The 15,919-nt window shown below is 34.1% G+C and overlaps 1 protein-coding gene and 2 pseudogenes across 1 annotated transcript; 2 read left to right on the forward strand and 1 right to left on the reverse strand.

Annotated features, from left to right (window-relative positions):
* Nucleotides 1–1,655: 1,655 nt before the first annotated feature.
* On the reverse strand, nucleotides 1,656–7,447 carry LOC115969612 (annotated as a pseudogene).
* Nucleotides 7,448–9,928: 2,481 nt separating this feature from the next.
* LOC115967047 lies at nucleotides 9,929–11,436 on the forward strand (annotated as a pseudogene).
* Nucleotides 11,437–13,812: 2,376 nt separating this feature from the next.
* On the forward strand, nucleotides 13,813–15,394 carry LOC115967048. Its single transcript, XM_031086141.1, has 3 exons — nucleotides 13,813–13,962; nucleotides 14,495–14,982; nucleotides 15,314–15,394. The coding sequence occupies exons 1-3, from the start codon at nucleotides 13,813–13,815 to the stop codon at nucleotides 15,345–15,347; spliced, it is 672 nt and encodes a 223-aa protein (XP_030942001.1). The 3' UTR covers nucleotides 15,348–15,394.
* The last annotated feature ends 525 nt before the right edge of the window (nucleotides 15,395–15,919 follow it).

Below are 15,919 nucleotides of genomic sequence, written 5' to 3' on the forward strand. Positions count from 1 at the left end.
ACTTAATAAATTTTGCACTTTTATTCTAAATTTATCATTTTTTTTTTTAAATAACCATGTTTAAATTTGTAAAAGATTCTTATAGAAATTTAGAATATTTCATTAGTAATATAAACAAAAGGAGATGAGTGTTAATTTTTTCAAACCTCAAGGGAGGAGAGTGTTTTTTCCATTCAGATTTGGGGTTGAGTGTCATTCCCTCAAATCTCAAGGAAGGAGAGTGTAATTACCCTAAAAAATTATTCATGTATATTTTTAGTCATAAGACTTATTTAAATAATATGCGTGGATAGTCTAATAAATTGCCACATAATAAGTTAAAGGAGATTATATTGGGAGGCTTGTTACTTCAACTAGTCTTCATGTTCCCTAGATAGATCTCTTAATTGTTGAGAGGGTTGCCCTAAAGCCATATGTAAGGCGCACCTGATAAAACTAATAAGTAAGCTAGATATAGAGATGGCAACTAGTTGGAGGAAAACCTTGTCCCTTGCTAATATAGCATTACTTAATAAGGAAAAACTTAGATATAGATTTTTGGGAATTTTACCTTGGATTCCTCAATTGAACTCAATTACACGATTTAACTGACCAATGTTGTAAAAATGGTGCTATCTTTTTGAAAGACAATTAATTTTTACTATGTACTTCATTGGGCAATGCACTTCAATAGGGTAGAACTTAGATATAATTATTAGGTTCTTAAACTGCCCAATTGAATTCAACCTTGTGGATGAATTGACCAAAACAGTACAAAAAGTGTTTTTTATTTTAAGCTAAACATATTATCTACAAATCTTAGTGTATGTAGAATTACAACCTACAAATCTTATTATTTAGTTGTAACACATGTAACGTTTAAAAATCAAATGAATTTCACATGTCATATATCCAACTACAATTAAATGTTTCCATATTTAATTCTTTTTTTTTTTTTTTAAGTTATTTGATAATTTTTCATGCACGCATAGCAAGGTTTTGTGACTAGTTATCATGAATTGTGCAATGCGATTTCTTTGGTAATCTTAAATTTCCATATGTGTCACACAAATAACTAATTAACCTATCACATTTCTTGGAAGGGTATAATTTTCATCACATAAAGGAAACCAAATGCATGATCTTAGGGGAGAGGAGATTAATATTTGTATGTGTTCCATTGCCACCTACTTGTGAAAAAAAAAAAAAAAAAAAAAAAAAAGAGGGAAATCCCACAACTAATGCAAGAAATTTTCAATTCCTAGTGTGCTTGAATGATTCTTTTTGTCTCGGCATTTTATTTCATAAGAGGAATACAAAAAATGAAATGACAATTTAAGACTATTCAGTCAATGGAAAGTGCAACAATGGAAACTTCCAATTTCAAGAAAATGCAATCGTGCAATGGGTGCTTAAACTACAAGAAGAGGCCTTGGACATGTATGGTATATGAGATCGACCATATTTATATGACTATTGTAACGCTCTTTGGCACATAGCATACTATTGACACCAATAATTTGAAAGGCAAATCATTTGATTCGTATAATACTAATGGATTCTTATAATACCAAACTGCAGACTTTTGCTATATTTTAGAACCACAAGAGCATAAGGTTAATTCACCTTAAAGAACTAATTCCATGAAATGAGTTTTATAATACCAAAAAAAAAAAAAAAAAAAAAAGCTAAAGATATAGCATCACAAGATGAAACTAAATAAATATTGCAACAAAAGCTTTTACTTCAGCCTAATTAAAAAGATAACAGTGGGCGAGAGCCTGATGATGAAGCTAAACCACTATTCGCACCTAACATTGTTGATGTTGAAACATCATCCCATTGCTCGTACATCTCAGTTCTGACATATTTAACCTCTTCGTAGGTTTGTTGAACATTAGGAGTTTTTTGCAATGTTTGGATTGCCTCCAACTGCTTTGCAACTTCTTTCATTATAGGTCGTTCCTTCCTATTCAAGTTCAAGCACATTTTTGCAAGGTTTGCAACTGCTATGATTTCTTCTTGCTTAGCATCCTTCATAACTCTAGCATCAATAATATCAAACAAATTGTTCTCCTCCATTGAATGAATGAGATATGTGGCTAAACTTCTGCATTCTTTTGTCCTTGTAGAAGAAATTGCCTTTTCTCCGGTTAAGAGCTCAACAAGGACAACACCAAAACTATAAACATCACTCTTTTCTGTAAACTGACTTGATTGGAAATACTCAGGGTCCAAATATCCAAAAGTGCCCTGTACTACTGTGGTTAGATGAGTTTGATCAACAACAATGGATCTTGACGGCCCAAAATCTGCTACTTTCGCTTTGTACTTATCATCTAAGAGAATGTTTGTAGTCTTAATGTCTCGGTGGTAAATGGGTGTAGAAGCTGCTGAGTGTAAGTAGAAAAGAGCTCCTGCAACTTCTGTAGCAATTTGTAAGCGCATATCCCATGTTGCTGGAAACTCCTCATTTTGGTCATAGAGATATTGAGATAGAGTTCCATTAGGAATGAATTCATAAACTAGCAGAGGAACTTCTATCTCCAAACAACAACCAAGTAGTTTAACCACATTCCTATGGTTAATTTGTGAAAGAATGACGACTTCATTAATGAATTCTTTGAGTTTTCCTTCATCAATTACCTTGGAGTTTTTTACTGCAACAATTCTCCGATCTGTTAACATACCTTTATAAACAGTGCCCTGTCCTCCTTGGCCAAGAATTCTATTCACATTACAGTGGCTTTTTCCAATTCCTTTGAATTAAACAATTTGGTGGTTTTCTCAACAGCCATTTCACTTGAAGACAATTGTTGCTGTAATAATAAACCACCATTTCGTTTGAAGAACTTCTCCTTGCGCTTAATATTCTTCCTTTTTTTTACCAGTTTGTATGACCACCATCCACCAATAAACAGAAATAATAGCCCAAATCCTGTGCTAATACCTGGTTAACACAATGAAATGAGAAAGATCACTCCTAGAAATGCTTATAATAGTTTTGAATAAAATAGGAACATCTTTTTTGAATGCCAAAAGGCTAGACAAACAATCCCGTGACAAAAGTACGTTAACTTACATTGACAAGTAGTAATCAAAGAGAATGATACACTAAAAGTGGGCTGTAGATGGAGGATAAAAGATAACAAAAAAGAAGTTTAGCAAAAAATGAAAAAGAAGAAAAAGAAAGATAATAGAAAAGAACAAGCATTAAGTTTTGAAGGGTCCAATATACCTCAAGAGCCAAGACCAATCGAAAGCTTAAAATAGTTTTATATAAAATAGAGACAACTTCTTTGAATGCCAAAAGGCTAGACAAACTATTCTGTGACAAAAGTATGTTAACTCACATTGACAAGTAGTAATCAAAGAGAATAATACTCTAAAATTCTTGGAAAATTTGTTGAATATTCGCATAAATTCTTTCAAGTTTGCTTGTGGGTCATCTTCATTTTTATTTTCTTTTTGGGAGTAAATAAAAACATCCTATTGGTCATCTTCATAATACCATTTGTTAGTAACCAGCTCGCTCGTGGACGGAATAAATAGAAAATGTTTAAAAATTGACTTGATTTAAGGGAGTCACCCCTAAAGGAGTATTAAAAACATAAAAAGATTAAGAGACAAAACGGAAATAGTAAGCAACAATTAGGTTATTCTTCATTCAACATTATCCCTATGCCTTTACCATTTGGAGTTTTGAACTCATCTTCCTATTTTAGGTAAATCTTTTTTCAATTATTGTAGATCTCAGAGAGGGTAAAATAAAGGACATACCTATTATGATAATTTTGTTGCGAGACTTGTGATCTGAAACTGGATCACAATAGTATCCCCCAAGAACATTTACACAAGGATATCGAAGATTGTAAAAACTACATACTTCAAGATTTGCACATTCATCAATATCTGATATAGTGGCATGTAATAACAAACACAACATTGGAATAGATGTTCAAAATTATCAACGATAAAACACAACAATGCAACATTGACATTCATCCAAAAAGTCATTTTCGCTGTATAATACTACTAGTCAGTAATCACAAAACAGTTTAATGTCTTGAAAATATTCAACAAATATGTTTTTTTTTCTTTTCCTTTTTTATGTTATTACTTTTATAAATATGAAATTTATTAATTATTAATAGACATGATTGTATTAATATATACAATCATTTATTCTACTAGTTTTTAAAAACAAAATATGATGTGACAAGTTCTACCATTTTTATGTTGTTTTTGAAAGTGGGATGAGAAATCTTGATAAAGACAATAGGACAAACCATACCCACCTATATTATGAACCATTTTAAATTGTTTTAAGGAATGTGTGAGGAAATTAATTCTACTATGGCAAGGGTCATAGTGTTAGGGTCATATTTTTCTGTAGTTGGTATATTCTTTGACAAAATACACTTTATTTGTATTTGGGTTGTTCTAACTGGATTTTAGAATATCATGGAGTATATCTTATAAACAAAATAATTGATATTATTGAAGACTACATGAAGACTACACAAAGAAACAAGTGTGAAAAGTTGAAAATAGTGAACCTCAACACAAGCTTGACATAAGCTCAATACAAGCTTCCATCAAGACTTAATGAACCTCGATACAAGCTTCATACTACTCAATCTATGGAGCTTCGCAGATCTAGAAATTTTAGATATGTTTTTAGCCTATAATGACTTGGACTTCTAGGGTTTTGTTCACTAAGCTTCTAGATGATATATAAAAGGATTATTTTTTTAGCCATTATCACACATAGATACTCACATAGAAAGTTTTTACATTTATTGTGAAGCTACATTCTTATGTGCCTTAGGGTTTTGTGACTAAGTGCTTCCTTCTCTTCAAGTGTATTGAAGAACTTTATATCCAACAACATGCTTCAATTTGCTAGAAGTTAATCACATACTGGGATCCGTGCAAAGGGAAGAAACCTCTACGAAATCAAGACTAATTGAGGATTGGTGTGAGGATTCTACTGTAGGTAGATACTTTAAGATAGGCTAGGTTTGGTGTAAGATTCTTATACTTGTAATCTCTTGATTTTGATTAGTGATTCTTGGGAGTGTTGACCTAAAATTTATCCGGTGGAATTTTTGCCTTATAAGAGGTCTTTCCCATTAGTCAACAAGTCACTGTATCAAATTTACTTTTTGCTGCACTCTAGATTATTTGGTGGTTTGTTTGTGCCTTTACATTATTGCATGTAATATGAATAATTAATCAACTTGGGTAATTGAATTAATTAACAAGGGTCAATTTATAACTCAAAAAAAAAAAAAAAAAATAGTAAGCTTCTACTAACACATGCATTCCCATGCATTGTTCTTATACTAATTCTCTCTCTATTGTGCATGTACATGTGCGTGGCGTGTGTATATGTGTGTGTGTCTGCCAACTTCAATTTCTTCCTTATGGCACCCAAGAAATTCGTTCCCTCTAGAATGTAGTTGGCAATTTAGCCAACTTTAAAATTTAACTTACTTGTAATAGCCAAATCTGCATTATTCTCATTCATGAGAGGGTTTCCTTAAGTTGAAAGTTCAAGAGGAAATTGAGAGGGGAAAAAGGGCTATGACTCAAGAGGATATGAGGCATGTTTGTTTACTTATTCCATTAGTCCACTTTCTATAATAATAATAATAAAATTATTATTATTATTATTATTATTATTGAAGATGCTTGACAAGCTTAAAAAAAAGGAAGAGAACAAACAGGAGCAAAGTAGAAGAAATAAACTCTTTTTCAACCCTAAGATTATCAAACATAATTTTCAACAAATGATGGTACCAAAATAATTTTTTTTGGAACACAATATTTTTACAACTTAATAATATGTGCAATTTTGATTAATAAACCATCACTTTCACATAAATCCATATTTTTTGTGACTTGAAGTCTCAATAGCCACTTACACGATTAAGCTTTTTCTACCTATAGACAGTGAAAGTAGGTAGTAAACAACAGAGTATTCGAGGGGATACCCCCTGATAGCCTACGATGAATAAATGAGTTAAAGGTAGAAACCAATGCTAAACACTTGTGAATAGACTAGAAAGGGAGTGAAGTGACTTATCGGTATGAGGCACAAATGCTCTCACAAGGATAAGCAAAGCTAGAAGTAGGCTAAGACAGAACAAGGGAAAGCAAGCCAATAGAGAGTTAGGAGCTTGACTCCTTCAGCATTTATAGTCATGCATGTTCTAGTTGTGACACAAAAATATATCTACAGACCTTGTGATACCCAAAATGAAATTTTATGGTTCACCTAAAATATAAATGAAATTTGGGAAATTATTGTATACTCCCGAAGTATCATAAATGTGTACTCTCTTCTCTTACATGAATGGTGAGTTCCACTAATTAAATTTATGGTGGGACCCATCATTTATGTGAGATGGGGAAGTATGCATTTATGGTACTCCGGAAATACCTAATAATTTTTCATGAAATTTTGTGACAACATCAAAATTAATTAATTTAATCATTTTTATTTGTCTATGAAAATGAAACACACATTTAATTTATTAATAAATAGATTTAATAGAATGCGAGAAGTGTACCTTGACATCCATCAACAAGATAGGGATTTCCTTCAAAGCCGGAGTTGCAAGTACATGTAAAAGTCGTACTCATATTACCCAATAACGAAGAACCATTTGCAAACCGACAGGTTGAATGAGATGAATTAGTTTCCATTACAAGAGAAGATAAGTTTGCATTTATTTCCCAATTCAATACCACAGGAACTAGAGACATTTTTCGGACTTCAAAGTGGTTAGTTAAATTTTCCTCGAACCACTTCTGATCTACTAAGGAGGCATAATTGCAATCTTCGGTTCTTTTAAATGGGATCGTTGACTGTATTCTTGTGGTAAACACATCGAGATCTGAAGCGATTGTGGTTTTGCAACAGCCGATACCATTGCAACTACTGCCGTTTGACTGTATGGCACCTTTCTCACAAACGGACATGCACCCACCATATATACTTCTTAATGAGCTATTTGAGACATCACTGGATAGAGCATAAGCCAAGTTGTCACAACCAATGGAAACGAATATGTTTCTCAATTTTGAGAAGACAAAGGGACTTGATGCTAAGCTCACATTTGGTGCGATCTCAGTCCCACTCATAGGACACCACGATGACATAGGATAGTTGACGCGAAGTGTGCCTTCTAATGAAATGTCCAGCACCTCCAGATCTAATCTTCTCAAGAAAGGCTTGGGAGAGCCAAGAGTGTTGTTGCAATCTATCGCAAACGAATCGTCAATGTAGCAACCAGGTTCAATTCCAAAAGGGTATGGAATTGTAACGTTCCCACACACTGCTGCTGCTCCACTACATGAACTGTTTCCCAAACCCACTGCTTTTATAAATACATTCATTGACCACAATAAAAACACCATTCCCACCGTCATACCCATATCTCTCTCTCTCTCTCTCTCTCTCTCTCTCTCATGATGATGATGAGCCTCACTGTGAAACAGCAAGGCCAAGCCCTGACTTCTTATGATAAGCCAAAAAAAAATCTAGATATTTATGTGGAAATTGCATGGAAGACCAAAGTCAACATGGAAGTCACCAAAAATCTAGCAGCCGATATAGACGAGTATGACTTTTAATTTGGAAATTGATCCCGTGACCTACTGTCGGTAGCTTTTAAGGGTGTTTGTACGCTGGATTTCACGGGTTAGTATTAGTATATTAAAAAAAAAAACCTTAAATTTGATGTGAAATATAAACTAACGAAAAATGAATATATATATATATATATATATATATATGTTGGCGTGTTGACTCAAGTATTAGTGGTTTGGAGTCATTCCATAGGATTGATTGGACTAGCGTTAAGGCAGGTTGCAATGTGGTAAACCTGGGTGAGATATTTCAACATGTTACAACCATATCTTTTGTTGTTTTTATCTTTTCTTAATAATTTCTTAATTTATAGTTAGGTTTGAGAGGAATTTTTATCTATAAAGATTCCCTTTAGTCTTCTCATTGGTTTTCTTGATTTTTTTTCTTCTGTTATGTTATCATGCCTTGTCATAGTGACAGAGAACAACCTAGCTCTGGTACCAAATTGAGTCCTTTACACTGATTGATTGATTATCGGCTTCAAAATCACATACAACTTGCATCTAAATCACTTGGTATAATATCTGAACATGGTGTTCTTGGCTCTACTGATGTTCTAGGTGGCATATTATATGCACACTAAGGTTCCTCCTGATTTTATTGCAGTTTGTACGTCTTGAAGACACACCGACTCGATGGAGCTAACCTATGGGATACACTAACCTATAACTCCTATTTTATGAAGCTTGATATACCATCTCCTACCAAACAGACAATCCCAGGAGTGGGGATCCATGCAATGTAATATATTAAAACCATTCTTATGAAAATTATGTTGTAAAAAGTTGGAAAGTTTTATCTATGAAGCATTTTTTTTTTTTTTTGTCTAATTATATAACTTCTCGAGTCTCGCAAGTCAGATGCCTCAGTTGTCAATATCCAACATATCCGTAAGAGTAGTATTAGGGGCACAATTTTTTTAACATTTTTATTTTTAGTTTTTACAACTGTTGATGTTGTTTTTATGATTGGAGAAACATTACTTTCATCTTATACTAATCCACCTTTGACACAACCTTTGTAATACAAAAATTACAACAAATCATGTCAACTATATTGTGAAAGAAGTTATGATCCTAAACGTATTGATCAATAATTCTCATAAATACTGTACTTGAATTAAAGAATGGATCTCTTCACTAAGTTGCATAATTTCCCAATTTACTTGCATGCCCTGAATTTCAACCGCGTCAAACATTGTCTTTTCATCTAGCAATGAAAATTCTTCTGCAACCACTGCAATACAAGATCAATAGTCATTATCAAACCATATAATTTGGACACATCCCAGAACCCTCTAGCTAGATCAATTAAATTTGCTACCATCACTGGTTGCTAAGCTACCTTATTAGGCCTTGGTTTAAAACCCAAATCAAAGTTATCCAAGGGTCATTCCACACATATATATCTGTCACATGCCCCACCAAATAGCATAATCCTTAGCATCTTTACTCTTCTTCACCCTGCTGTGGATACGAGGTACAAGCCTCTAATTATAAGCATGTATGGAAGGAAGAACAAAAAGAAGACGGCTCATCCTATGGCCTTATGGATGGAGCCTAATGTGGTTGTCCTGCGTCACATCCCTTCTATATCCAAGATGCTAATTCTCCTTTTAATTATGTGGCCTTGATACCAACAGCCAGCAAAATTTGACCAACAAAGCTGACAAAGTTTTTCACAATATTTTAGAGCAAGGCCTTCGTCGTTTCCATCAGCTTTTGCTAGCCCCCAAAACTTGCTTACTATGGCACCCATTTAATCACATACCATACGCATGCTCATTTGAAAAGTTTATTTTTATCAGTTTATTATTAGGTTTAAAAAATAACTTATACAAATGTACAATTATACCGGAAATAGTAATTAAAGTTTAAAAATTTGTACATATACTAAAAAAAATAATTAAACTGAAAGTAAGATGTTTCAAGCGAGAAAACATGGTATATTATAGCAATAAGTTTAGGGAAAAAACACTTTTTGCAACTTTGTTTACAATTGCTAACACAATATGTTGTAATTACTGTATGATAAAGGTAGTATTAGTGAAAAATTATCTTATAAGTCAATCTTATAAGATATTTCTCTAACATGTGTGGGTCTTGTATGCTGTGAAAGAAATGTTTCATGAGATAATCTCATAAAACATCTTCTCACGTTAGGGTGAAATAAGATGAATATGCTGTTACTTTAATCAGATTCATAACAAGTTATTTCAGTCATTATGAAAAAAGCTACATAAGAATTTTGAGCTCCAAAGCATTCACCTACGATCAGTTAACTATTTCAATGGCTACCAATTCAAAGCCACAGTTTTGTCTCTTCTCATCACTGCTTCTTATTCTTCTACCTATATTATCATTTGGGTCGCACTGTACTGTCACAGGCCATGGGTTCTCAATCGAAGAAGCAAGTGTACATGATATCCAACTCGCTTTCAAGCAAAATCAACTCGCCTCAAGGCAACTCATTGAGTTCTACCTAAAACAAATACACAGACTCAACCCAATCATTAAGGGGGTCATAGAGGTGAACCCAGAAGCACTACACCTAGCTGATAAGGCTGACTCGGAGCGCAATTTAAAAGCACCTGGGTCACTCTCTGGGTTACATGGTATTCCCATTCTGCTCGAGGATAATATTGCAACCAAGGATAAGTTGAACACTACGGCTGGCTCTTTTGCACTGCTAGGCTCAGTGGTGCCTAATGATGCTGGAGTGGTGACCAAGCTGAGGAAAGCTGGGGCTATCATCATAGGAAAGGCTAGCTGAAGCGAGTGGTCACAATTCAGGTCGGAATCTGTAACCAATGGTTGGAGCGGCAGAGGTGGCCAAGGAATAAAGTACGTGACTTGCATTGATTCAATGTGTAATAGTCAGATTGTATGGATTGTTTAGTCCCTGTGTCCACACCTAATTTCACACCATAATAGTGTGTCAACTTGTGATGGATTACATCAATTATACATGAAATCACTATTGGTACTCGAAGAAAAGTAAAATTATTGTGTTCCAATCTACAATTAACACTTAAAAATGTCGTGATATTAGGCATCAATTTAGGTGTCTCCATAGAGTTCTCCTTGTTCATTCAGTCTATTGACTATTACTTCAATTAATAAATTATTTTCTAAGGTTTAATTTTCGTCAATTTAGTCCAATATTAGCAAATGGTGCTGTTTTGACGTTCTTTTTTTAATTGAAATAACTGATAAAATTCTTGTCCAAGTCAATACATGTAGACAGTATCATGTCGAGTTTCAATTGCAGCCTTTTTTTTTTTTTTTTTTCCTCTTGTTTGTTATAGTTTTAGGGGTTATATGTATAAATGTATGTTGAGAGAGTTAAAAACCTTTGCAATTGTTATAGCAGAGAGAATGTATGAATAAGAATGTTGAAACACATTTAACTCTTAAATATTCATCCACATATATCATATAATCTGGATCTGGCCAATTTTTCTTGGTATGTAATCAGAATTGGATGAAATAATTAACCATTGGATGTGCATGATAGTATGTTCTAAAAAGAAAGACATGAACAAGGTGTCAACATCAATGTTTTGTGATGATGTGCAGAATCCCTATGTTCTATCGGCAGATCCATGTGGGTCAAGTAGTGGATCAGCTATATCAGTGACTGCAAATTTGGTGGCAGTGTCATTGGGATCTAAGACAGATGGCTCTATTATTTGCCCATCCGGTTCCAACTCAGTTGTGGGCATTAAACCAACCATTGGTCTCACAAGCCGCGCTGAGGTCGTCCCAATCTCTCCTAGGCAGGACACTATTGGGTAACTTTTTTACAATCTTCTATATCAAAATAGATTTTTTCTTTGCTTATTGGGGTCATTGCACTAATAGTCACTTAAATAAATAAGGAATTTGTGGTTGCTGTAAAAATAAGTTTGTTACTAAAAGAGAAACTAAGCCCCGTTTGATAGAGTTGTTAAAAAACTCATTTTTATTTTTTAAACAACATTACATACATTTCTACACACTTTTTTATCCACACGTATTTCAAAAAAATACAAACAACATTACTCAAACTCCTCTATCAAATGGGCCTTAAAATTTTAAAAATTTTCACCTACAAGCTCAATTCCAATTAGTTGTATAATTCCGATCTATATAATATTTAAAAGGTGAAAGCCAAAATGTAATATTTATTGTCGCTACACTCATGTTAAATCACATCATCATAGCATTTCAATCCATTCGGTCCATTTTGGTCTAGTTCAGTCTATTCGGTCCACTTCAGTCCATTTGGTTCACTTCAAATCACTTTGGTCCAATTAGATCCACTTTAGTCCATTTTAGTTCATTTAGTCCAATTCGGTCCACGTCAGTCTATTTCGGTCCACTCGGTCTAATTTAGTCCAATTCAATCCACTTTAGTCCAGTCGGTCCACTTAGGTCCATTTTATCTACTTTGGTCCATTCGGTCCACTTTGATAATGCATTGGAGGAGAGGTTTGTGTAGAAAGATGAGATGCTTTATTGAAAATTATGCCACATTCTTAGCATAATGTTGGTAGATTCTTGAGAAAATTACATTTTCTTATGTTATTAAAGTCTTTTTTTTTCTAATATAAATGATAAATTTACTTATATTTGCTCTTTATGCCATTCAAAATGTATAGATAATGAACCGTTTGTAAGGGTGTTAGAAACAAATTACAACCACACATTACATAATATACAAAATATCTCACCTTATATAATAATGGAATGAGATTTTGAGACCTGAGATACTTCAAACTAGCTATGCTAGCCAAGCAAGGGTAGAGCATGTTACAAGAAAAAGACTCATTTCTCTACTAGTGCTTTAAAGCTAGATATTTTCCATGGTCCCACTTTCTCGATGCTATTGAGTCACCAAATTGTTTCTACATTTGGAGAAGCATCATGGTAGTGTTACCCATTCTGAAATCTGGATGTTGTTGGAGAGTAGGAAATGGCTTTCCATCTGAGCTCATATGAATAGATGGATCCCTAACCATCCAACAAACAGAATCCTTTACCCTGCCAGTAAAGAAGAAGACTGGATATCTGTTAGTTGTATAAGGAATATCAAATAGTGCATAACCTAATAGGTCGTATCAAATAGTCAGTAGCACCAACTATATGAGAAGTCCACATGTTCACAAGTCATGTGTGAACAATAAAAGTTGGATACCATAGTCAGTTGCTAGATATTGATAAGGGGGCATTGAATACATATGATGAGCTACAACTACAACAATGATTAATTATCCTAACAAAGCTAGGTTAATAGCTAATGCAAATTTAAAAATTTCACTTGAGTGAGTTTTGAATGAAAGACTTAGCAAACTTTTTGTCTACTTTTAATGTTCCACTCCAGTAAGTCTTGCTTTCGCTTAAGTGTGTTTGAGTTCACTTGCAGCTCTTGACAAGCTTTTGGCCAAACTTTAATCTCACAATTACATTATGTTTGTCACATGTAACATCTAAAACCTAATGAGTAATATTACGTGTAATTTTGAAACAAAATATACTCTATCTTGATTTTTTTTTTTTTTTTTTAACTTGATTTTCATGTATAATAATGTTATTATTGTGTTAACTTTCATCATTAATTCCTCTTGAGATATGATGGTTACTATCACAAGGATCAGCTTCAAGCTTCAAGCTCCAAGCTGCAACCAGAGTAGGATAAGCATAAAGACTCAATTGTTGTTTCTGTATAAACGACTTGTAGTAGTTCTGTTTTTAGTTCTTTATGCTATTGGTAGTTTAGTGTTGGTAATAATAGTGATATTTATGGACACGTGTAGGTAGCTGATAGGTGTGTTTTTATATTGGTAGCTTTGGAGGGAATAGCTCCGTATAATTTGGGATTAGTTAGGTACTTCAATCTGGTATAAATACCTCTGCGTACAGTTTTCATTTTGGTTAATACAATACAATCTTCATCAAAATTCACATGATATCAAAGCACTCTAAGCTTTTCTAGATTCTTCTTAGTCTCATTCCAGATTTTCTTTCACGCTTGAATTTTATCACAAGCTTTTCTTCTGAGATTTTCTAGAATTTTGCTTCAAAATCATCTTAGTCTCATTTTGAAGAAGATTCACCTCAGATTTTCTCTTTTAATCTTGATTTTTCCTTTAGAATTACATCAGATCGTTCTTCCAAGCTTGAAGTTCTTCAATGGCGACCACTGCAAATTCTGCTTCTGTTACCACAATTGATGAATCACATCCTTTCTTTTTACACTACAGAGAGAATCTAGGTGCAATTCTTGTTGCTCAGCCTTTAGTCAATGATAACTATGCTAGTTGGGCTAAATCAATGCAAAGAGTATTGGGAGCTAAGAGAAAATTAGGGTTCATTGATGGAAGTCTTTCACTTACTCCTTCCATGGAAAAAAAATCCATTACTTGTTCAAGCTTGGACCAAGTGCAACAACATGGTTGTATCTTGGACATTAAATTGTATTTCTCCAAAGATTCTTGCGAGTGTTGTTTAGAAGAACATTGCTTTAGAGGTCTAGACTGATCTCAAGAATCGGTTTTCTCAAAAGAATGGACCAAAGCTTTTTCAGCTCCAGAAGGAGCTTGCAACGATTACTCAAGGAGATCTTTCTGTCATAGATCATTTCACTCAATTGAATTCTCTATGGGATGAAATTGAAAATTACAGAGCTTTACCATGTTGTACTTGTGGGTCTTGCACTTGTTCAATCAATGAGAAGTTGAAACAATATCAGTTGCAAGATTCAATGATGCAGTTTCTTATGGGACTCAATGAGACATACAGTTAGGTCCGAGGGCAAATCTTGCTGATGGATCCTCTTCCTTCAATCAATAGGATGTATTCTTTACTGATTCAGGATGAGAGCCAAAGGTCCATTAGTCATTCCACTGGTGCCTACATTGAATCCACTACTTTGGCAACCAAGTCATTTGTTGGAACTATTGGTTTTGGGAACACTTACAGAAATAATTCAGGTGCTAAAGGTAACAAGTACAAAGGGAAGGAGAGGCCAGTGTGTAGTCATTGTGGGGTCACAGGTCACACCATAGAGAAATGCTACAAACTCCATGGTTACCCCCCTGGTTACAAACTCAAGGGCAAGAATGCAAAGGCTAATCAAGTTGCAAGACCTAATTTTGGTGCAAACTTTGGTGTTGAGGAGTCAAATTTTGTTCCTGTGCGGCAATCTTTTCCTTCTCAAGCTTTCCCATTTACTGCAAAACAATGTCAAAGGATTTTGGCTATGATTGGGGGTTCAAGCAGTAGCCAAGGTAATATGGCAACACTTGAAGTTGTTCCCACTGCAATGGCCAACAGTGTCACAGCCCACTACTCCACTTGCAGGTACCTTTTTCAACTTAAAGCATTCTGTTTTTGCTACCAAGGTAGTGAATAGAAATGCTTTTAGTTGCAATACTTGGGTCTTAGATACAGGTGCCACTGATCACATAATTTGTTCTGTTAACCTTTTAACCTAACCCAGTGTGTTGTTGAATTGCCTGATGGTGAAAGTGATTAAGTAACTCACATTGGCACAATCAAGCTTTCTACAACCTTAATTCTTGATCATGTTCTATGTGTTCCTTCCTTTTCTTTTAATTTGTTGTCTATTAGCAAACTGACTCAACAACTGCCATATTGTCTTGTTTTTCTCTCTCAATTTTGCTTCATCCAGGACCTTCATCTTGGAAGACGATTGGAATAGGTGAAGTGCATAATGGCCTCTACTTGTTGCAAAGATTAGATTGCATCGGTTCCTCTCCTCTCAAACACAAGTCTAACCCTCTCAAACACAAGTCTAGTCTTTCCTTTTCTTCTATTAATTTTTAACTAATATGCCTAGAGTATGGCATTTTAGGTTAGGTCACCCTTCCTTGAATAAGCTGCTATCTTTGCAAGATAGCTTATTTGTTTCCTTTAACTCTTGTGATGATGTTTGTAACATTTGTCCTAAGGCAAAACAGAAAAGGTTACCATTTCCTTTTAATAATAACTTTTCTTCTTCTGCATTTTATCTTGTTCATGTTGATATATGAGGACTTTACTCTATTTCTACTCATAAAGGTTTTAAATACTTCTTGTCCATTGTTGATGATGCTACTAGATGTACTTGGATTTATCTTTTAAAGGCTAAATCTGAGGTTAGAGGGTACCTCATTTCTTTCTATAAATTGATTCAAACCCAATTTGGTACCAACGTTAAATCTATTAAATCTGATAATGGACAAGAGTTTCTTCTTACTGATTTTTACTCTGCTTATGGCATAATTCACCAAAAGAC

This window comes from Quercus lobata, chromosome 11 (genome assembly GCF_001633185.2).
Source record: "Quercus lobata isolate SW786 chromosome 11, ValleyOak3.0 Primary Assembly, whole genome shotgun sequence".
Taxonomy (NCBI): domain Eukaryota; kingdom Viridiplantae; phylum Streptophyta; class Magnoliopsida; order Fagales; family Fagaceae; genus Quercus; species Quercus lobata.